The 24,573-nt window shown below is 38.3% G+C and overlaps 1 protein-coding gene across 2 annotated transcripts in view; it reads left to right on the forward strand.

The window, feature by feature from the left end:
* The window catches only part of Scaper (S-phase cyclin A associated protein in the ER), a 359,173-nt gene that overhangs the window by 259,926 nt on the left and 74,674 nt on the right, over nt 1-24,573 (forward strand). For both annotated transcript variants that reach the window (XM_028865018.2, XM_028865019.2), the window contains exon 25: nt 15,062-15,185. In XM_028865018.2, coding sequence (XP_028720851.1) covers nt 15,062-15,185 — 124 coding nt within the window. The remainder of the gene's footprint in view (nt 1-15,061; nt 15,186-24,573) is intronic.

A 24,573-nucleotide genomic window follows, 5' to 3' on the forward strand; every position in this document is an offset into this window, starting at 1 on the left:
AGAAGAAGTTGTGTGTTATTCTGATGGGTCTGCCTTGATAAGTCATTTGGCATTTTTCCTTTCCTGCTCTTAATAGTCTTTCTTTATTCTGTATGTTTAGTGGTTTAATTATTATGTGGCAAGGGGACTTCTTTGGGGGTCTAGTCTATTCAGTGTTCTATAAGCTTCTTGGATCTACATAAGTATTTCCTTCTTTAAGCTGGGAAAGTTTTCTTCCATTATTTTGTTGAATATTTTTTTCTGTGCCTTTGAGTTGATATTCTTCTCCTTTATCCCTATTATTCTTAGTTTTGGCCTTTCAGAGTGTCTCAGATTTCCTGCGTGTTTTGTGTTATGACTTTTTTGGCTTTGGTGTTTTCTTTGACTGACAAATCAATATCCTCTATTGTATGCCAGAGATTCTCTCTTAAATCTCTTGTATTCTGTTGGTTATGCTTGCATCTATAGTTCCTGTTTGTTTACTCAGATTTTCTATTTCCAGCATTCCCTCAGTTTGTGTCTTCTTCATTGTTTCTATTTCAATTTTCAGGTCTTGAACTGTTTTCTTCACCTGTTTAATTGCTTTTTCATGGTTTTCTTGGCTTTCTTTAAGGGATATATTGATTTCTTCCAATTTTTTGTTTGTCTTTTCCTCAATTTCTTTAAGGGAAAATTTCATTTCCTCTTTAAAGGCCTCTATCATCTTCATAAAGTTATTTTTAAGGTCGCTTTCTTCTGCTTCTTCTACATTGTGATGTTCCGGTCTTGCTGTTGTAGAACCACCAGGTTCTTGTGGTGCCATATTGCTCTTTATTCTGTTTATGTATTTTTGCACTGGCATCTACCCATCTCTTCCTTCAATAGGTGCAAGAGGTGCCTGTGTGAGTGAGCTGCTCTTGGCCCAATCTGTGCTTGCTGTGTCTGTGTCTCGGGGGCACACTGGGTCCAGTCTTAGTTCTTGGTCTAATTGAAGCTGGCAGAGTCTGTGTCTAAAGGAGCTGCTCTTGGTCCAGTCTGAGCTGGCTGAGTCTGTGTTTCAGGAAGGCGCTCTTGGTCCAATGAGAACTGGCAGATTCTGTGTCTCAGAAAGCCACTGGCATCTCATGGCATGGGTAGGTTTGGGGTAAGACATGGATCTTGTAAATTGCAGGGTCTGATGGGGGGAGTTTGGTGGGGAATCCTGCCCACAGGAGTCTTCCCTTCTGGCCAGCTACTTGGGCAGTGATGGGTGGGGGTTCCCAGTGACAGGTTCTGTCCCAGGGCCTTGGCCTAGAGGCCAGACTCTCTAGGTGGGAGAGGAGTCACTCACCTCTTGGTCCAATGAGAGCTGGCAGATTCTGTGTCTCAGGAAGCCATTGACATCTCGGGGATGGGTAGGTTTGGAGTAGGGTGTGGGTCTTGCAGATTGCAGGGTCCATTGAGGGGTATGGTGGGAGAGTCTTCCTGTAGGAGTCTGCCCTGCTGGCCAGCAACTTGAGCAGTGATGGGTGGGGGTTCCTGGGGACTGGTTCTGTCCTCAAATTAGTAATTTATATTTTCTAGATGACTAAAGATGTGACTATTTTTAAAAATATGCCCACTGGTGCAGTAGTGGCACAGATATTACAGGAGTAACCAGCCACTTTCTGATAGGAGCCAAGGCCAAGACCAGGGAGGGAACCCATACCTGGTACTGTTTAAGGGCTCAAGAACACGTACTAGATAGGGCATACTCCCTAAGGGAGAACCTAAACTTTTCTGCTGAATGGACATAGTGTTAAAATGGCTCTTGATGATTTATTGCTGTGGTGGTTTGAATGGGAATGGTTCCCATAGGCTCGAATATTTGAATGCTTGGTCCCCAGTTGATGGAACTGTTTACAAAGAATTAGGAGGTGTGCCTTAATGGAAGAAGTATGTCACTGATGGGTGGAATGTAAGGTTTTAAAAGCCCACACAATCCCCAGTTCATTCTCTATTTCTGCCTATTATGAATCATATGTGAGTGCTCAGCTACTGATCCAGTACCATGCTTGCCTGCCTGCCTACTGCCGTGTTCCCATCCATGATGGCCATGGACTCTAACCCTCTGGAACCATGAACCCCAAATTAAATGCTTTCTTTTATAAGTTCCCTTGGTCATGGTGTTTTGTCACAGCAACAGAAAAGTAACTAAAACAGAAGTAGACTATTGATGACAGGTCTGACCATGTTGTTCTTTGGAGGAATATGAAAGACTTTGGGATTTTGGGCTAGGAAAGCAGTTAAACAGTATAATGGAGCTTAAAGGGCCATTCTAGTAGGAACTTGGAAGACAGTGGTGATCAGTGTGGACTATGAAAGCCCAGCTTAAGAGGGTTCAGAGGGGAACAATATTAGCAGCTGGTATAGAGACCATTCCAGTGATATTTTGGCAATGGTTGTGGGTAGTTTTTAACCTTATCTTAAGAATAATCTGCCTGAGGCTAAATTGAAGTGTTTGGGACTAATTTTGTTGGTAGAGATTTCAAGGTAGTCCAATATTGACTCTGGAGTGTAGTTATTTGTGATCACACTTATGTAGGTCTGTATTGAAAAAGAGGAAGTGGGGAAAAAATAAATACAAAAAGTGCAATTTGAGAAGAAAAAGAGAACCAGGGAATTTCTAATGTTGGATGCAAGGTTTGTGCTAAAAGCGATGAGAAATGGAATAAAGGTAGTGGTGTCCTCAGGTTGAGACCCTACCCAACTAATCCTGCAATTGGCAAAAAGAAAAGGCTAAGGAATTATCTGTTCCTGCAAAGCTACAGAGGAAAGCTTATGCACATGTAATTCAAGATGAGGCCAATCTCCAGCCCCAGCACGCTACAGAACTTGACAACTTTGGCCATATGATTATGGCTTTAGAGTCAGGAAGCATGCAAGAGTAAAGGGCTTGTGGGATCTTCCTCTGAGGTTAACAAAAGCTACTGAGGCCAGGGATGTGGTAAGGGAGTCTTTACATGGATGCCTGAGAGGCTATTGCATGAAGCTGTGAAAGTGAAGACTGGATTGTGTTGGAGATCCCAAGGTGTTGAAGATACCAGAGCTATGGGATACCTCCAAGGAAAGCTGCAAACATGGAGTGGAAGCAGCCCAAGAGAGAGAATATGTTGCAGTTAGCTAAGCTGGAAGGTCAGAGCCACCTAAGCCTTTTGACATCAGACATAGAACTACAGGATTTGGAGTTTGCCTAGCTGGGTTTCAGTCTTGCTTTGTTCCATATTTCCTCACTATGCCCCTATTCTTCCCTTTTGGAATGGTAATGTATAGTCTCTGCCATTGTTTGTTGGAAGTATGTGATTTGCTTTTTTTGTCATATTCTCTCTTCTCTATGCCTTAATTGCCTGCTTACTGTCACCAAAAAATAGCTTTATCGCCCTGTATTTATCGAATTTCTTCTTTTCTGAGATCTGTATGATTTTTGTCATCAAAAAAAATTTTTACCACTTTGGAAAATCTGAGACTAATAAATATATTCTGTGTCCTATCATACAACAAAAGAAAAGAGGACAATGTAGTTTAAAGTGTTAGTGTCTGAGGACTTTGGTTGAATATTTTATAGGCCAGAATTTATGGGGTGGTGCTATATGTACTACTATATCGTATGTGTATACTATAGTGTTGTAAACATTTACTGCTTTAATAAAATGAAAGCATTTCATTGATATAAGTTTTAAAACTGTGATAAGCCGTGTAATTGTAGAGGGTTTGTTGTTAGTGTGTTTTTATAGTTTGTGTGTAGGAAAACCATTGTTTGGTTGATTGGTTTTGGTTTATGCTTTTTGTAGCTGGGTGTGGGTGTTGAGTATGAGAGATGGTCTATGGCTCTCTCTCTCTCTCTCTCTCTCTCTCTCTCTCTCTCTCTCTCTCTCTCTCTCTCTGCTTTCTTTTCACCTAACAGACTAGGAATTAGATTCACTGGTACATCATTTGGTACAGTGAACCAAAATCACTTATAACTATTTGTATGTAGAAGACATAATGTTCGGGGGGAAATGTAACAATTATATTCAGAAAAAGAAATGCAAAATTTCTGTGTATTTACTACCTTTTTTAGGATAAATTTATCAAGTAATTTCTTTCTCATAAGTTCAGATGTAGCTTTTCAAGTAGTTGGGACCCATGTTGCATTCTATTGTGTCCATTATGTCATAGACTTTCAGTAATGTTAGCAAAATACTATTCACCAGTCTGGAAGAAATTTAGGCTATAACTCACTGTTAAATAATTGCATATTTATAGATAGGAATAATTAATATATATATTAAATCACATTTTATTTTTATAAAACAAGTAACTTTCTCCAGTAGACCAAGTAAAATGAAATGTTTTAGATGCTAATTAGCCATAGTGATTGATAAATACCTTTCATCAGTTGACATACTAAGGTATTTTGTTTATGTCTCAAAGGCTTTTTTGCAGAGATGGTTACAGTTGACAGCTGTTGAACCACTAATAAGATTAAAGTAAAGAAATTAGTTGTGTCAACTTTAATCTGCTGTTTAGCACTGCAAACCACCTGGGGTCTTCTTCAGTGCCGTCTTATTTAATTGTGAACTTTAAATTACATAATGGGATCCTATCTAAGATTATGTTTAAAGACTTTGTAATAATAGACGCCTTATATCAAATTGGTATCAGCAGTGAAAATAATACTTTAGCACTAGAATTTAAAAATAATGTATTATTTGGTACACACCCTACATTTTTAATGCATTATTGTAATGTTTCAACATACTTTCTAAGTTAGAGGTTAATTTGAGTTAATAGAGATGGGCTTATTAAGTCGGTGCTTTAAATATATATATATGATTTTTACCTAAAAATTCATACGTTTGTATGGAATGCTGAAATTGCCTATTCTGTTTGTGCCTAATTTGTCAATTTAAAACACTTTGAAATATCACATGTAGTTGAAAGTATCTTACTACTTGCTCTGAGGAATCATTATAGTAAGGACAATTTTTTAAAATTATTTTTAATTTCATTGATGTTTTATCTTGTATGTAGTGCAATATTAATGTTGATGCAGTGAAAGTTAAACTAGTTAACAGACAGGATTAGCATCCTGGAAAGATCCCTCTTGAATGGATGGGTGTTTGGGTGCTTAAGTCATTTGCTGCTGTCCACCTCACTCTTAACTCTCTCAGCATCTGAAAGCTCAGGATGGTGAGAAAAGCAGTAGGGTTTATACTAGCTAAAACAGGGTGTAGCCAGTGAGATGGCTCTGCCTGACAGCCTGAGTCTGATTCCTGAAACCTACATGGTAGAAAGACGGAAAAGACTCCCACCAGTCGTCCTCTGACTGTACTCACATGGTGGCACATGTAAGATTAATATGACTTTAGAAAGCAACTTAAAGAACAAAGCAGGACAAATGGTAGAAATTTTAACCTTTATCCACAGCTAATATTCTGAGACAACATCGAAGTTATCAATTTCAGTAAAAAGCTACTAAAATGTGTCACACATCTAAATTCTCTATTGTCCAAAATGCCAAAATTGAATGATTTCTTCCTGTTTAAATTTCAGCAATATTCTTTCTCTAAACTTCTCACTGGCGAGACATCTTAATTACTAGGTATATTTAAAACAAGACAATGTTAAAACTCTACAATGTTTCTATTCATGAAAAATATATTTTTAATTTTTTAAGTTAGCATAGAAAGTAATGAGACTTGTGGCATTTGCATATATGCATATTTTATTCTTATTAATTTCTCTTTACCATTGCCTTCCCCTGCTTCCCCCGATTGTCCCCCCTTTTGCTTCATGTCATACACTCTCTCTTTCTCTCTCTTCTCCTTTAAAATCTCTTCCTTTGTTATCACAATTCCTTTTCTTCTTTTGAGACCTAGACACTCACATACATATGCACCCATAGGGACACATACACATGCACACATGGACACACACACACATACACACACATCTAGAAGCATGCAGATAGAAGTGCAAGTCTAGAGTCTGCCTCTGAGAGAAAACATGAAATATTTGCCTCTCTAAGTCTGGCTTGTTTCATTTAGCATAACTATATCCACTTGTATCCATTTTCCTACAGATGTCATGATTTCATTTTTCTTTAGAGATACATAAAATTCCAATGTATACATGTGTCATATTTTCTTTTACTATTCATCATTGATGGAACGGTTCCATTTCTGAGCTTTTGTAACTAGTGCGGCAGCAACATGCATACATGACTGTAGTTTTGACTTATTCCCCCTCCCCAAGAATGATATAATGGAGTCATATAGAGATGTGCTCTTAATTTTGTGAAAAACTTCCGTGCTAATTTCCATAGTGGCTGTACCAAATTGCACTCCTGCCAGCAGTGCAGAGAGTCCCTCTTTCCCTGTCTTCAGTAGCATCTATTGTCATTTATTTCCTGCTACTGGCTGTCCTGACTGGAATGAGATGGACCTCAAGGTAGTTTTAATTTATATTTCCTTGATGGCTAAAGATGTTGAACACTTTTTCAAATTCTTCTTTTGAGAACTCTGTATTCAGTTATTAGTCCATTTATTGAATTAATGACTAGATGTCTAATTTTTTTTTGCTGCCCTTTGTATATTCTAGATGTGAATTCTTTATCTGAGAAAAAAATTCCCAGTCTGTTGGCTGTCTCTTCACTTTGGTGACACAGAAACTTAATTTCATCAGATCCATTTGTCAATTGTGGGACTGTTTCAAGTGATAATGAAATCTTTTTTAGAATAAGTGTGTGTGTGTGTGTGTGTGTGTGTGTGTGTGTTTGTGTGTTGTGTGTGCAGGTACATATGCACAGGTGTGCACAGCCAGACATCAACCTCTAGTGTCGTTCCTCAGGTTTGTACCTGGTTTTTGAGAGGTTCTTTCGCTGCCTTGGGGCTTGCTGATGAAGCGAGGCTGCCTCTGCCTTCCCAGCTTTGGCACTGCAGGTGGACACTACCATCGCCGTTCTTTTTAGGTGGGATCTAGGGATTGAACTTAGGTCCTCACATTTGTACAGTGAGCACTTAATGGTGAGCCCTGAACCTAGTCCCATCTTTGCCTGTATCTTGAGGTGTTTTCCCATAGCAGTTTCATCATCTCAGGATTTGAAGCAAGGTCTTTGATCCATCTTCAATTATTGTGTGCTAGAGATAAATGTGGATCTAATTTCATTTTTCTCTATGTGTATATCCAGTTTTCCAGAATTATTTTTTGGGTATGGCTTTTTCCATTGTACGTTTTTTTACACCTTTGTCAAATATTATGAATCTATAACTCTCTTTGGATTTGTTTGGGGGCACTCTATGATGAGTATTATTTCATTCCACTGGAAATCTGTTTTTCTGTCAATACCGTGCTACCTTTGTTACTATGGCTCTGAAGTATAATTTGAAGTCAAATATTGTGATGCCTCTAGTATTATTGATTCTTTCTCCTTTGGCTATCCATGATCTTTTGTGTTTCTACACTAATTTTAGTATTTTTTTTTTAGTTCTGTCAAAAATGCCATTGGAGTTTTGATGAAATCACATTGACTCAGTAGACTACTTTTGGTGTTATAATCAGTTTTCACAATATTAATTCTTGTCCAAGCACATGAAGGTCTTTCTGTCATCTGGTGTCTTCTTCAATTTATTTTTTTCCTGTGTCTTGAAGTTTTTCTTGTAAAGATCTTTCACCTCTTTGCTCAGGTGTATTCCTAGGTATATCATGTTTTTGAAGCTGCTGTATATGAGTTATTTCAGCTAATTTCATCATCCGTAATTTCATTATTATCATATGGAAAAAGCTACTAATTTTTGCATACTAATTTTATATCTTGTAACTGTACTAAAAGTGTTTATCATACTTAAAATTTTTCTGATGGAATCTGTAAGGCCTTTTAAGTACATAATTATGTTATTTGCAAAGAGGAATAGCTTGACTTATTTCTTTCCTATTTGCATCTCTTTTATATATTTCTCTTGTCTTATTGCTCAAGCTAAGATTTGATTACCATTGTGAATGGAAATTGAGACTGGGCCTCTTTATTTCATTAAATTTTTCTCCATTTAATATGATTGCTACAGGTTTGTCATGTGCCTTTATTATGTTGAAAAATGTTCTGTCTGATCCTAACTTTTTCAGGGTTTTTATTATGAATGCACATTGAACTTTTGTCAGATGCCTTGTCTGCATTTGTTGAAATGATTGTTTGATTTTTGTCCTTAAATTTGTTTATATGTTACAATATATTTATTTGTTTCCATATGTTAAACCAATCTTTCATTCCTGGAATGAGACCAACTTGGTCATGTTGTATGATGTTCTTAGTGTGCACTTCAATCTAATTTTCAGGGGGTTTGTTGAAATTTTTATTTTAATTAAAATATAATTGCATTATTTCTCCCCTTCTCTTTCTTCTCTCTAATACAATCTTCTGAGTTCACTTAGTGTTGCTTGTGTGTATAAGATTTCAGGACTTACCACTTGGTATTGGATAACCAATTAAGGGGCTCATCCCTGGGAAAGACTAATTTTCCCTCTCTCAGCAGTCATTAATTGCCTGCAGTTCTTTGTTTAGGCGTAGGACCCCATGAGATTTTCATCTTTCATTTAGCATATCTTGGTATTGTCCTTGTTTAGGTCTTGCTTAAGCAGCCATGTTTTTGAAGAATGATGGGTGAGTCTTCCTTGTCACTTTTAGGAGATACAATCTCACAGCAGCTTCTCTGATCCCCTGGCTCTTACAGTCTTTCTGCCCCTCCTCTGTGATGTTTCCTGAGCCTTAGATATAGGAGTTGTGTTAAAGATCTATCACCTGAGGCTGAGCATCCTGAGATCAATTGATCTTTGCATTTTGACCACTTACGGTTTTCAGTAATTCTCTCCATATGTTGCAAAGAAAAGGTTTTCTGATGAAGGAACTGTGCTTATGTCCACAGACATGTGGGGAAGTTTTTAAAGTAGTTAGCATTTATGCTGATCGAGTAAAGTGGCAGTCATGGGTTCTTCTCTAAGATCCACGACCTCATCAGCCATTAGTAGTTGGCTAGATATACAGTACAAGGCATGATTTCCCTCCTGTTGAGCAGGTCTGAATTCCAATTCGACAGCTCTTGGTTACTGCCAAGATAGGAGTTCCACTACTGCACCTGTAGGGATATCTTGCCGTACTGGTTATTGTTGTAATTCATAAGCATCACGCCCTCTTGACAGTTTGCATAGCACCTTCTGGTGCCATAAAACTAGACCTCAGGCAGGAAGCTTTCAGATCAAATCTGGTTGGAATCTTCTGAGTTCTGTATCTGAAGTATGTGGTGACTTCAACAATAAGGACTTACCTTCCACATATTCTAGGACACAATATGGGCCACATCAATACCCTATATTGTTTTGAGTGTCTATTGGATTACCCTGACCAAGCAACCCAAAAGGAAATTTCTTGTGCCTGGAACTGAAGTTTCTGTTAGTCTGTGACTCTTGTGAGAAGCATTAGCAGCCCAAATGGCATAATTTCATTTAAGATGTGTAAATATAGAAATACACATACACATGGATGAGAATGTTGACATATATGTTCATCAGGGAAATTAATCTGTAGGGTTTTTTTTTCTTGTAAGGTCTTCATCCAGTTTTAGTATAAGGGTAGTTCTGGCCTCATATAATGAATTTGGCAGTATTTTGTAAACAGTTTGAGGTGTTAGAGCTTCCTTGACCGTTTAATAGAATTAAGTAGTGGATCCATCTGGCCCTGGGCTTTTCTTTGCAGAGACTTTTAATTACTGCTTAAATCTTGTTGTTTGTTATTAGTCTGTTTAAGTTGTTTATGTCTTCTGAATTTAATTTTAGTAGGTCAAGTAAGTTTAGAAATTTGTTCATTTCTTTTATTTTCCAGATTTTTTACAATGTAAGCTTTCAAATTATTCCCAAATGTAACAAACTCCATTTTCAGTTATTATTTGATTAAGTTGGGTTTAGCTCTCTCTCTCTCTCTCTCTCTCTCTCTCTCTCTCTCTCTCTCTGTGTGTGTGTGTGTGTGTGTGTGTGTGTGTGTGCGCGCGCGCGCGCGCGCGCGCGCGCACCCGCGCCATTGTCTCTTTCTGTCTGTCTCTCTCTTTCATCAGTCTTACTGATTTTTCAAGAGAAACTCTTCATTTCATTGACACTATATATTATACTGTTTCATTAAATCCTTGGGGTTTGGTTTTGACTTCTTATTTTTCTAGAGCCTTCAGGTACATCATTACATTATTAAGCTGAGATCTCGCTAATGTTTTTTGTTTAATGGGAGTATTTACAGCTGTAAAGTATCTGCTTGGGACTGCCTTGGCTGTAGCCCAGGAGTTCTGATAGGTAATGTTGCCATTTTCATTTGCTTGTAGGAGTTTTGTTTCAGACAGGGTTTCACTATATAGCCTGGAATGTGCTGTGTACACCAGGCTAGCCCAGAATTCACAGAGGTCCACCTGCCTCTGCTTGTGTTGGCATTGAAGGTATGTGTCACCATACCCAGCAAGTTCTAGAAATATTGTAATTTCCTTCTTGATTTCTTCAGTGATTCACTGTTGATTCTTAAGTGTGCTTTCTCCATATCTTTGGTGGTTTCTAAGGTTTCTCTTGCTGCTGCTTTCTAGTTCTATTCTATGGTGGCTTTGGTGAGTTGAAAATTAGTTTTTTGTTTTGTTGTTTGTTTGTTCTGGGTATTTGTTAAGGGTTGCTTTATGGTTTCCCATGTGATCAGTTGTAGAGAAGGTTCCACCTGATTTTTAGAAAACAATGTATATTTTCTATCCATTGAACACTATGTTCTATAGATATCTGTGATATCCAGTTAATCTGCAGTATAATTTAGCTCTAGGATTTCTTTGCTGACTTCAGTTTGTTAGACCTCTCTGAATATGAGAGCAGGATATTGAAGTATCCCCCTACTATTTTGTCAGGACCTACATTGAAGTGATTCTTAGTGTACTTTAGTTATATTCTTTAATCATGTTTTTTCTATATAAGCTCCTGTAACTCTCACTAAAAGGCTTGGTTTCATAACGCTTTTTTCTGTCCTCTGTTTTTCAGAGGAAACATGTTAAGTAAGAAAATTTTCTGACAAAAGAAAATCATTCATAAGCATATTTGGGTCAAGAAAGTCTGTATCTTAGACCCCCACCAGCACTACAGTGCACTCTTGAGAAATATGCAGTGAGATTTTAACATCCTCTGAGAAGATACTTTGAAAAGCTGGGGCTTTCTGTTTGATGTCAAAAAGTGCTTCGAGTCATTCCCGGTTAAAATTACAGAGAGGGTGCTGGACAGACCACCCAAGCTGGGCTCCAGCAGTGTGCACTCCAAACCAGGTGCTCTTCAAATAAAGATTGTCTTTCAAGTAAGTTCACTGCGTACACAAGTTTTTCCTCACCCTGAGAGCTTGGTTCCCTCTCCCTTTCTTCCTCATTAGAACATAGTTTCTTAAACAAGTTATGTGAACGTAAGGCTGTTCAGATGCACATTCTTTTCTACCAGACAGGTTTTCTTTGTTGAGCCCAGAGGATGCTAAAGAAGGCACACTCCAGACCAGAAGTTATTCGCTTTTTTAATGTGTGTGTTTCCTTATGCCTCAAAATAGTTAACCAAAAATTCAAGGCAAGCTGTAAAAATTTGATTGACTAAGACACAAAAATACTAATTAAAAACTAAGGCTATAAAAATACAGACAGCAGAAAAGGCAGCTCGGTTACATTCCTAGAGCCATATCAGCATTCTCATGGGATTTTTAATAGTTTTTGGATCTATAACTTTGCATATTAATTAACCCTACCATTAACTTACATAATAGTACAGAATACAGTATTAGCATAAAGACAGTTGTCAGTTACGCAAAGAAACCAGAGAATTCATTTTCCATGTGTGTCATTTCAAATACGTGGAGGACAGTTTATTCACACACCTCAATGGTGATAACTTGAGGCTCCTGTTTCATGCATCACACCAAAATAAATTTAAAATGAACTGTGATAGAGTGAATTATGAAAACCATAAAATTATCACCTAGTGATAACTTTAAAAACATACACATGAATAATTACCTAATTTCATAATTTGAAAGTACTTTCAAACCATAAAAAGAAAACAAGAAACAAGGAAATCAGCCTATATGAGTGGACAAAGAAAATGTGGTACATACACACTATTCATTTTATTAGACCACCAAGAAAAATGAAATATTAAAAATTGCCCAAAATTTGATGGATCTGAATAGTGCTATTTTAAGTTAGGTCCAGACTCAGAATAACAAATTTTTGAATATTCTATTTTTATTTGTGGATCCTGGCTTTATATACGAATATGTATATGTAAGGGTGTAGAAATCTTGAAATTAGAATGCGGACTATGAGAGGAAATACAGTTTTCATGGGGTGTGCAGTGGGGTATGTGTCGCTCGAATGAAAGAAGAACAGCAGGGCACTGACCTCGGTAGAAGAGTACAAGCAGAAGCCAGGGGAGAGCATCCGCAGAACAAGTACGTGTGAAAACACCATAATGAAACACAGTACTTGTATGCTTTAAAAACAAAAACAAAAAAATTAAAGTAACAGTTTTATTTTGTTCTCAAATTTATGAAGATGTAGTCAGTATTGGCCATAACATGGGGTTAGGGCGGGGAGGTTACTTTATCGGAGTAAAAATTGGTTTAATTTTTTTTTCTGGAAGTCAGTTTGAATTTGGCAGTATATTTGAAAATTTTAAAAATGTTCATTTCTTTTTGCCCATTTCATCATAACCAGCAATTATGGAAGAAGCAAGCAGGTATTTGCTTCCCAGACTTCATTGTGTCTACATGTAGGCAGGTGATTGAGGCCTTAAGCCAGACTCTTACTCTGGAGTTAATGAAGTAAAGCAGGGGTATCTAAACTCTAGTCTTTAAGAGGTGGAGGTTACTGTTTGTACAGCCCAAAGTCACATTTAGGGTGAGGCATGTCATGCCTGGTCGTGTTTTGGATTTGTTTAGCTTGTTTAGGCCAGTTTGGTAATGTTTGATTTGGGCAGCAGACCTAGAAGCATTTCCCAGATTCTATTATGTATCTAACAGCCTGTCCGTTTTTCTGGTTTAAATCAGCTGGAGCTTTTCTCCAGCAGTTCACAACAAAAACTTCTCACTCACAAAAAGCATTATTTATGCTATTGAAAGTTGGACACAATAGTAAGGAGATTGGTTGAACTAAAATTTAATGCCCATAGGACAAAACACTGTTCAGTATTTTTAAAATTATGCAGCATTTTTCAGTTTGTCCTTTATCAGAAATGAATTCACAGAGGACTCAGAAAAGCATTGGGAGACTTCTGAACCTGACCCCAAAACCAGTGATGGCACACAGATGCCCTGGGGTTCTGGTCGGTCTTAGGAAGCCTTTGGGTTCTTGGAGAAGGGAGGTCCCTCGATATTCCAGTTCCTCTCCAACCAGAAAATATCTTGTTTTCTATTTCACAGTTTGTACTTTTGAGTAAGATTCTGCTTCTCTTTTTAAAACTTCAAAGCTAGTATTATAGGGAATACTAAGTGTTACCAAGAAATACTTACAACAGTAGGGAAAGAATGGCATTGCAAATAGTATCTCTTTACAGTGTTTTGCCGTCTCTTTACATGTCGCCTTTGCAAATATATTGTAATTGTTTTATCATCAACACCTAATTTTACCTTATGGAAAAAACACTTGCAGTCTTATTCCTGTCAGCAAATAACTGTAATCCATTATATAATGAGTCCTACTAATGATTAAGTAGTGCCCTAAGTACTTCATTATCTCATTTAGTTAACAGTATCTTGTTTTTAAGCATGTGAAATAGGTGATGAAGTGCTAAATTAGAAACTTCCTAAAGTCTTGAATGATAACTGGGACTCTGCCCTAGAAGTAACTGGTTCCTGCAGCTCTGCTCTTCACTACTACACTCTACTGTAACCGACTTCCAGAAACCCATCAATTTTGTGCTCTTAACCACTGAGCCATCTCTCCAGCCTGCTGCAGAATTTTTTTTTAAGACATAAATTTCTGTTTAATAGGTATCCAGCGGAGCTTGGCAATTTGCATTTCTCAAAGTTCTCAGGTAATGCTGATGTTGCTGATTGACAGGTCACAATTCAACAAATGTCCTAGAACAGTGGTTCTCAGCCTGTGGGTCATGAACCCTTTGGGGCTGACTGACCTTTTCATAGGGATCACATAGCAGATATCTTGCATATCAGATATTTACATTATGATTCATAACAGTAACAAAATTACAGTTATAAAGTAGCAACAAAAACAATTTTATGGTCGGGGGTCCCCACAACATGAGGAACTGTGTTAAAGGGTCATTAGGAAGGTTGAGACTTCTACTATCCTAGAAAGTTGATTGTGAAGGACTAAGCAGAAAATTCAGCCAGACAAGCCAGAATAAATAAACATTGATCACACAGGCAGTTTTAGGCCCAAACTTCAAAACACTCAGAAGAGTCCCATGTCCTCTGAGCTTATTGCTTTAAGTTTCTTTGAGCAATTAATATCATGGCTTTTCTTAAGATTCCCTAGAGAAAAATCTTTGGCTAGTTTTTCTTTGAACTGTGACCAGGTTGGACCCTCTAGGAAAGAAGTCTTCATCTGCCCAGACCAGATCCATGTTTATACCTCTTCAAACAGTGTAGAACTCTCTTCTCAGAAACCTGTAGGTCTCACCTCATGGGATTGAATAGCTCCAGTCTCTCTACACTGCCTTTTTCAGCTGCCTTGTCATGGACCAACTGACCTGGCAACAGGCAAACAGTCTTTTTTTCTGGGTGTTATTTAAAAAACCGAGGTTCCTGGTTGATGTCTGATCTTAAGTGAAATTATCAGAAAGACTGGGAAATTCTATGCATTGTCTGCCCTGTAACTAATAGACATTGGTAAGAACTGTTAGGTACTAATGAGCACTGCACTTAAATAAAAATAGCTGCCTTTTCTGTCTGACTTATGGGCCTGGGCCTAATGGGTTTTGGCTTGGGTTTGTAGAGCAACTTCCATCTCATGCCTGTTCCTTGTGTACCATTGACTTTATGTATTTTAAATTGTTGGGAGAAGAGTTGCCCAGGTTTTACAAATGGTGTTTTCCTTCCTATTAGGTCTCTCTGCAATGCAATCAATGTTTACAACCTCACCTGCAATAACTGTTCAGAAAACTGCACTGATGTTCTGTTTAGTAACAAGATTACCTTCTTAATGGATCTCCTGATACACCAATTGACGGTATGTAATATTAGTGCCTTGAGTACGAAGCTGTGAAGGTTTGGGAAATAGTCCTGTGACCAAAACTAAGAATTTAGCTTATTTACTGTCCATATGGAAAGGCGGGGGGGGGGGGGGGGGGGGGACTGGGAGGTGAAGATGGTTAAGAACATACAGTAGGAACTGACAGTGAAATCTCTTGAATTATTTGAACATTTTGTATCAAAGTCTCCTAATATTTAATGAGTAGGAGGTATGTAGCACTTGTGAAGAACAACATTTTACAGGTTAAACTTGGCTCTGGAATCAGGTGGACCCAATGCCAAACCTCCACAGCCACAGGAATAGGTGTTATCAAGAGAAAATTGAGAGAGCTTCAGAGCCTCTCACCAGCATATGTCAAAAGGGCCAATTAAAGGGGATCTTTTCATGGCCACTTACACTTAAAAGAAAATTTAGGAAATGCCTTTGTCAGAAAGGGCAAACCTACTTATGATGTGAACAAGCAGCTAGTTGTCACCTGAAATTTTACCTTCATTCACAGATGTTAAACGAGGTAAGCTCAGTATAATATCCAAAGGTTTAGGCCTGTCAATGCGGTCTTCAGAGCCCTGGGACCAGAAGTTTCCTGGTGAGGTTTCTGAGCCCCTGAGGTATTGGCACTGCAGGTTTACAACACAAGAGATTTCCCAGGCCAGCTTGCTTTTACTCTCCTTGGCTCTAATTGCTCTCCTTAAGCTCCACACCTCTGCTCCCCTTCTTCCCTTCCTTCCTCTGCATTCTGTGACCTTAATTTAGGCACAAGAGCATCTACTTCATGAAATCTCAAATCTATTTTCCCAACCCCAGATTTAAGAATGCTTTTTATGTGATCCCAGACATCACTTCTCATAGACCTGATTATACTGAAATATAATTTTTTACTTACCTGTTTTCCCACTCATCCTAAAATCCATGATGACAAGTAACTTATTACTATGTCTAATCCTACAGAGGATAGTAGATTTGGTGTAACATTGAATGAATGTATAAATAAATATTCATTGCCCTCTGATTACTGGTCACAAATTAAAACTCATAAGGTGACTATGAAGCCTTATATAAAGACATACCAGCAAGAATTAGAGAGAGCAACGTGGGAAAGCTTGCAGAGATGCAGACTAGTATTGCCGGACGATAACACCAGCTATTTGCACTGAGGCAATGTGTGTGAATCAAAGGCTGAATTGAACATGGTTTATTTACAAAACAAGTTACTAAAATTTGGGTAAGACACTTTAGTAAAAACAATTCTTCAAGAATAGACAAAAAGACATTATTTATATTGCCTCATTTAATTTTCAGAATATTCTTAAAAGGTCTTTGTTACCTGTTCCACAAATAAAGAAACCTGAGTCCCTGAGAATCTGACTTTAAGGATACATAGATCAAAATAACAGAGTCAAGAGTCAAGTCTAGGTGTAAAATGTAAATTCATGGACCACCTCTATAGTATAACTGACTGACAGTTTTCAACAGGGTAAAGTGAGAACGGTCACTGTACGGGGAGACTAAGGAGGTACAGCCACGAAATGTAATATGAGACTCTGAACAAAAAGAGAGATGAGTGGGGAAAGTGAGATTTGAATAAGTTTGATAAAAACAGTTCATTTATTGACCCAGTCCTAACCTCTTCCTCTCAGTCCTTGTGCTGTGGTTTTGTTGACAGCAGGGACACTGGGTTAACTATTTTATAATGGATTTGTTGATCTAAAATTATTTTAAGGTAAGAATGATGAAAACTACTAAATCTCAATGTTCTCCCTTAGTTGTATACTATAATTGTTTGGAAGAATTCATTCTGTCAATAATGGAAGAGGAAACATTGCTTTAAATGGAACAGGGAACTGAATAAAATGGCTTTAAAGTATGAAAGAAGGAACAAAGTATTTTACAGTAAAAAAAATTTGTCTTAATTCTTTATGCTTTTTTAATTTAATTTTTTATTTTATAATTTAATTTAATTTTACATATAAGCCACAGATTCCCCTGTCCTCCCCCAGCCCACCCCACCCTTGCCCTCCCCCCAGTCCACCCCCCATTCCCATCTCCTCCAGGGCAAGGACTCCCCTGGGGATTCAGCTCAGCCTGATAGATTCAGTACAGGCAGGTCCAGTCCCCTCCTCCCAGGCTGCGCAAAGTGTCCCTGCATAGACCCCAGGCTCCAAACAGCCAGCTCATGCACTGAGGACAGGTCCTGGTCCCACTGCCTGGGTGCCTCCCAAACAGATCAAGCTAATCAACTGTCTCACCCATTCAGAGGGCCTGATCCAGTTGGGGGCTCCTCAGCTATTGGTTCATAGTTCATGTGTTTCCACTAGTTTGGCTATTTGTCCCTGTGCTTTATCCAACCTTGGTCTCAACAATTCTCGCTCATACAAACCCTCCTCTTTCTCGCCAATTGGACTCCTGGAGCTCCACCTGGGGCCTGGCCATGGATCTCTGCAACCGCTTACCTCAGTCGTTGGATGAGCTTTCTAGCACTACTGTTAGGGGGTTTGGCCATCCTATCACCAGAGTAGGTCAGTTCAGCATGTCTCTCGACCATTGCCAGCAGTCTATTGTGGAGGTATCTTTGTGGATTTCTTGGGATCTCTCTAGCACTTTGCTTCTTCCTATTCCCATGTGGTCTTCATTTATCATGGTCTCTTATTCCTTGTTCTCCCTCTCTGTTCTTGATCCAGCTGGGATCTCCCGCTCCCCTAAGCTCTCTTTCCCTCGAACCTTGCCCTTCATTACCCCCACTCACATCCAGGTTGTTCATGTAGATCTCATCCATTTCTCTGTCATTGGGCGATCCCCGTCTCTTTCTTGGGGTCCTTCTTTCCAGGTAGCCTCCCTGGAGTTGTGAAAAGCAGTCTAGTCATCTTTGTTTTACATCTAGTATCCTCCTATGAGTGAGTACATACCATGTTTGTCTTTCTGAGTCTGGGTTACCTCACTCAGGATGATTTTTTCTAGATCATAAGGGAAAAAACTTTATTAATAAAAACAATATGAGACAATGAAACAAAACTATGATCCCAGCCTTCTGGGAAATCCCTGCATAGGGAGTAAGATAAATGACGTCTTAGCTTGAGCAGCTATGAGAATACTACAGATGTGTAGCTTTTATACATTGGAGAATTTTTTACTCACAGTTCTAAAAGCTTAGATGTCTACAGTCAAGGTACCAACATAGGCTCTTGTGTAGATCCTCTTCTATGCTGCAAAGGCCTCATATGGCAGAGGAGCGCTCCTTAGCTGCCTCCTAGGAGGGCACTGATCCCATTCCTGAGGGCTCTGCCTGTATAAACTAACGACCTTGCAAACAATTCACATGCATATATCAGCTTTGCAGATTAAAATTCATTTGAATTGGGGGAATCACAAATCACAAATCACTTTGATCTATCATAGAGAAATGTTGAGATGACATCCTTTGCAGAGAGCTGTGGAACTGTGAAGGAAGACATTCAGTAATTCTATCTGGTCCATCACTAAGGGCACTTGAGCTGGCTCCTAGCCCCTCATAATAGCTATCATTTATTCAGTGGCAGCTATCAGCCAAGGTCTGGTTATGTAGCTTGTTTCCCTCGCTTTGTAAGCCCTAGTTTCTTTAAACAGTCCCTTGTTGTGATCCCTCAGAAACACTTTTAAGTTTGCAGTAATTGATTTTGTCACATCATGTGTTTATTCTGCTCTGTTAATTTTCCTCAGTTTGGATCCAGGGACATTTGTTTTGTCAAACATATTTTAGCCCTCCTTCCTTATACTTATTATTTCTGTTCCTTTTAGGCTTGTGATCTTATAGCGGTCAGTTGCCCAGTGCTGTGACTGGTTTTGTAGCAATGAAGAAAGAAAGGTGTGAGTTAGGGATGGATGCTGGTGGTGACTTTTATGTTTCTGGTAATAATTTATGAATTTGAGTGCATTTCTGTCTTTCTTGGTAAATGGTTTTCATGTACTTATAACTGAAATATGGACCACTAACTTGATAATACCCCTTAAATAAGAGATAAAGAATAGTCACCAGCACAGAAGCGATAGAAAAATGAAGAAAAGAAGCTAATTGTGACCCAGTAGAATTTATAAGACAATTATTGAGTACTTCAGCCTTCATGGTTCTTGATAAATCCAAATGCTTTAGAAGACATTTTTCTACCCTTCTGGCTGCTTGGAATTTGCTCTAGCACACATACATTTCATTTCAGTTACCTTTTTAGTACTGTTCTGATGACAAAGGTACAAAACTTCACACAAGTCCTTATTCAAGAAGCCCGCAGTTGAGAAGAGAGGAAATGACAAGATTTCAGAGACTCTCTGTAAACAGTTCTATAACCAGAGCCAGGCAGTCCATGAGACCTAGATGAGTGCCCAGCAGCTTGTTATATCTGATGAATGGAAGAGCTATTGTGTCTTGGGGCATTTTGAGAAGGTGGATTTGACTATGCCTGGAATGTGAATGAAGTTTCTGAGGTTTTTAATTCTTTAAAAATATAAATCAACATCTGTAACACTATAAAAGTACATACTTCTTACAATGTTAATGCAAAGTTGTATTTTGTGGATATGCTCTATGGAAATTTATTTGGAGCTCTGCAAAAACTAGTTCATAAGACAAGTTTCTCCTAAGAATAGAAGCCAACACTGGTGTAGTATCTTCATTGAAGCATGAAAGGTTTAAAACACATTAAAATGGATTGCTTTCTTCATTCAGTAATTAAGCATCTTCTCTTAAGTGTAGTTCACTCCAGAGCATGGAAATTTTATATGTCTCCTTAAGGAATCTAGGCAAACACATTGGAAGGTAATAAAGACCAGTGAAAAAAAGCAAGATGGCAGAATATGAAGCCTGAGACTTCATTCCCCAACAGAGACACTGACTTAATATATTGGCCAGTATACCTTTATGAGAAATCCAGAAACCAGTTAGGAAATTAAAATATACCATACAACCTGACCAGAGTCAGACTGAAGCAAGTAAAAAGAGCTTTCACTTTACCCATGATTATAGTTTGTCAGGCCACCACAGCTCAGTGCCAAGGAAGAGCGGTTTGCCTCACTGCTTTTCCAGAACAGAGTTAGAGATGTGGAGACAGAACTGCTGGCAAGCTAATTTCTGTCTTTCCATACCCAAGTGCTTGGAAAGAACCAGCATGGCCTGATGGGAGTGAGTACTGTATCTGAACAGCCAGAGACAGCTAGCTGTAGCACCAAGGAATCATGATGCCTTGGAGCCTGTGAGCAGAAGACACTCGACTCTCAGCTCTTCTGGCAGGGGTTAGAAAGAAGAGTGAAGCCAGTAGTTCAGTGAACTACTAATGGAACACACTTGTCATCTCGTGGGGTTCTCAATGGAAGTAAGCCTACTTTGGATGTTGTTGAGAAGCAGAGAGAGCAAGGAAACTTAGTACATTACAACCAGAGATTGTTCAGAGATTATAACTTCCTGCTTTAAAAAGCATCTCCCTTCATCCTGACAGGGTATCCACATGATTCAAGGAGCTTTATGTCCTCCCAGAGAGATTTCAGGGCTCACAGTCTCTGTGTCAGTTTATTCTTGAGAGTCTTTCCAGTTGGAAGCTAGTCTGGGAGAGGAGGCAGTTTGTGAAGTTCACAAGGCTCATCAAAAGTTACAAAAATGCACAAAGAAACAGAAACAGAGCCTAACTAAAGAACCAACTAAATCTATTAACAAGTAAGGAAACAGAAGTACATGGAGTAACAGACAAGAAAAAAAAATAAAAGCAGCTGTCATACAGATGCTTTATAAACTCTAGAAGACATTGCATGGGGAAATGAGAATATCAACACAGATAAAACATATTTAAAGGAACCAAGCAGATTTAGAAGTGAAGAATATAATAAATGCATGGATAATTTTAGGGTAGTAATCCCACAACAGATTCCAAGCTCCATCAAGCAAAAAAAAAAAAAAAAAAAAAAAAAAAAAAAAAAAAAAAAAAAGCTACAAATTTAAATCAGGAGCTTAAATAACATTCCTTCAAAGAAGGTATATTAAAAGACAACAGGTATATGAAAAGATTTTCTAAATCACTAATCCTCAAGGAAATGCACATCAAAAACACAATGATGCTGGGCAGTGGTGGCGCACGCCTTTAATCCCAGCACCTGGGAGGCAGAGGCAGGCGGATCTCTGTGAGTTCGAGGTTAGCTTGGTCTACAAAGCGAGTTCCAGGAAAGGCGCAAAGCTACACAGAGAAACCCTGTCTCGGGAAAAAAAAAAAAAAAACCCACAATGATGTATTACTTCACACTGTTAAGATGTCCATAATTGCCTTTTTAAATAAAAAAAGAGCAGTCACTGGTAAGGATATGGCTAAACTGGAAGCCCTGTGCACCACTGGGAATGTAAGGTAATACAGCCACGTGGAAAAGTACAAATGTCCCTAATAAAATGAAGGAAAAAAAATGGAACCGCCATATGATCATAGCTTTTGAGCATTTATCCAAAAGAATTAAAATTGGAATCTTGAATAAATTCTTACCTTGTCATGTTCATTGCATATTCACAAAGCCAAGAGGTAGGAATAACCCACATGCCCATCAGTAGATGAGTAGGTTTTAAAGTAATATATAACAAAGAAAGGAACATTACTAAGCCTTAAAAAGCTACAGCATGAATGAATCCTGACATTGTGGCTAGTTCTATGTGAAATTAATACTTGTGGCCAAATACCTGATAAGCAGGGGAGGATTTGTTTAGGCTTACAGGCTGATGGGATGCAGTTTATCACAATAGGGAAGAAGGCATGGGAGCAGGAAGCAAAGAATAGACAGGAAGTGAGATCAGGGCCCACCCTAAATGTTCTTTAACCTTCCAGAACTGTTCTACCAACTGATGGCCCCATGTTCAAACACAACTGCATATCCAGAATATTCCACATTCAAATCATAACACAGACAAAATAAAACACTACATGATTCCAGCTATATGAAGTATTAAAAAATAATCAAACTCTTAGGGGAAAACAATGAAATGTGTTTAAATAGACAGAACATCAGTCAGTGAGGAAAATTTCTAGATATGTTTCACAACCATGCATATATAAATTAACAGTATTGTAATAGATACTTAAAGATTTGTAAGGGGACTAATTTGTTATGCATTTTATGCCTTAGATGGAACATTGATGGTGCTACTCAGTACTGTAAACAGTTGACTGACAGGCATTTGATGTTGAGCAGGTACAACAACTGAGAGGTACAACAGTCTAATGAGCAGGTTGATGTGGAGAAGGGGTCACAGAGCTACCTACATGCAGAGTCATGAACTGAACACTAATTTCCTAAGTGCTTGTCCAAGACTTCTCCTATGAAGTCAGTTGTGTCCTTACTTTATTAAATACACAAATAAGCGCCAGGCGGTGGTTGCACACGTCTTTAATCCCAGCACTCGGGAGGCAGAGCCAGGCGGATATCTGTGAGTTCGAGGCCAGCCTGGGCTACCAAGTGAGTTCCAGGAAAGGCACAAAGCTACACAGAGAAACCCTGTCTCGAAAAACAAAGAAAAAAAATACACAAATAAAACATCAAAATTTTGTGACTTTGACTTTATATATTTAATATTGTCACTTGAGTAGGATATGGTAAAGAATCATTTAATTAAAAGAGTTATAATTTTTATGGTTCATTATGGTTTTAAATGCATTAAATATTTATTACCAGTCTTATTTCTGATTCATACTCACCTGTTCTTTTGAAATATTAAGAAAATATGCTGATAAATCATATTATATGTTTTCTGGAGCTGAGGGGGTTGTTAATTGAAAAGTGATGTATAAACCTTAAATAACTGATATGATACTGTTGAACCAAAGAAGTTGTTGGGCTTTTCAGGTGACAGGAAAGCCCTGGATTCAAACAAAGGAAACATAAGTGCAGTCTTAGAACAGGGGATTGTTTTTCACTTAACCATGTGCAGACCCATCCAGGTGCCTGTTGGATTTTCATTATAGCACAAGGCCTGGAGCTCTCTGGTCACCACATTGTTTTCTTTATGCTGAACAACCAGAGCAAGGCTCTATAGTTAATTACAGGGGAGCAGAAATAGCAGTGCTGAAGGGAACTGGACTCTTCCTGATGCCGGCTGCATCTTGTTTCCTTCTTCCTTCACCATGTGGCACTTGCTTGGACAGTCTCCTATAGCTTGCCTTTTCCTTCATCAAAAATACAAGCCTGGTTTATGCTCACCAAGCTGTGTGTCTTATTGAAGAGAATGACAGAAGTAGAAAGAAGACTGTCACAGGGCAATGATGTCAAAAGATAGATGGGAGATTGTGAGGTAGGAGGCTCACCAGAGTTCCATAGCCTGTTACTAGTGTGAGTGGGATACAAAATCATCTTTAACATGCTGAAGGAAAAAATCATCATCCTTACTTTACATATCTGCAAAGATATGCTTAAGAACTAAATGCAAGGGCTGGTAAGAAGGCACCAGAGGTAAAAGTTCTTGGTGTGAAACCTGATCCCTGAATTCAATCCCTGGAGCCTGTATGGTGAAAGAAGGGGACCTCCACATGCATGCTGTGGTATGTGCAACCTACCCAGTACACATACATACAGGCATACACACATACATACTCACATACATACATACACACACACGATTAATAATAACAAGTAATAATAATAAATAATAATAAGTAATAACTTAAAATAAATGTAAAAGTGAAATTTTATGAATTTATACATTATATTTATGTGTATTTAATACTTTCATATTAAAAATATCCATCACAAGATTCATTGCCAGCAAACTTGTACTACGCTTGTGTTGTAGCTCACTGGTAGTGAGGCCCCAGATTCAATCACCATAGCACATACACACACAAAACTAGACAAGAAAGCGCTTCAGGAAACAAGGAAGATCAATAAAAATGGAAATTCTGTGTACTTAAATTTTTAAAAACATGACTTAAAGCAAAAATTTCAACATTGTCTTATAGGGTTATATAACACTTGTCATTAGTGCTGCATATGATAGTGTGCATATCCTCCTACATAGTATAAAGATTCAGGAACCAAAAGTAAACCTATAAAGTTACAGTCTTTCTACATTTTATTTCTATGTGTATGGGTGCTTCACCTGAATGTATGTCTGTGTGCTGTATATATGCAGTGCCTGCAGAGGCCAACAGAGGGCATTGAATCCCCTGGGACTGAAGTTACAGATGGTTGTGGGCTACCATGTGGGTTCTGGGAATTGAACCCAGGTCCTCTGGAAGAGCAGCCAGTGCTTAACATCTCTCCAGACCATTTTTCCACATTTTACACAAAGTTGCACAGTATCAATTTAGAATGTATAGTGAAAGTTAAGAGTGTATATAGTAATAACCTTTAGAGCAACCACAAGCAAAATAACTCA

Source organism: Peromyscus leucopus, chromosome 7 (genome assembly GCF_004664715.2).
Source record: "Peromyscus leucopus breed LL Stock chromosome 7, UCI_PerLeu_2.1, whole genome shotgun sequence".
Classification (NCBI taxonomy): domain Eukaryota; kingdom Metazoa; phylum Chordata; class Mammalia; order Rodentia; family Cricetidae; genus Peromyscus; species Peromyscus leucopus.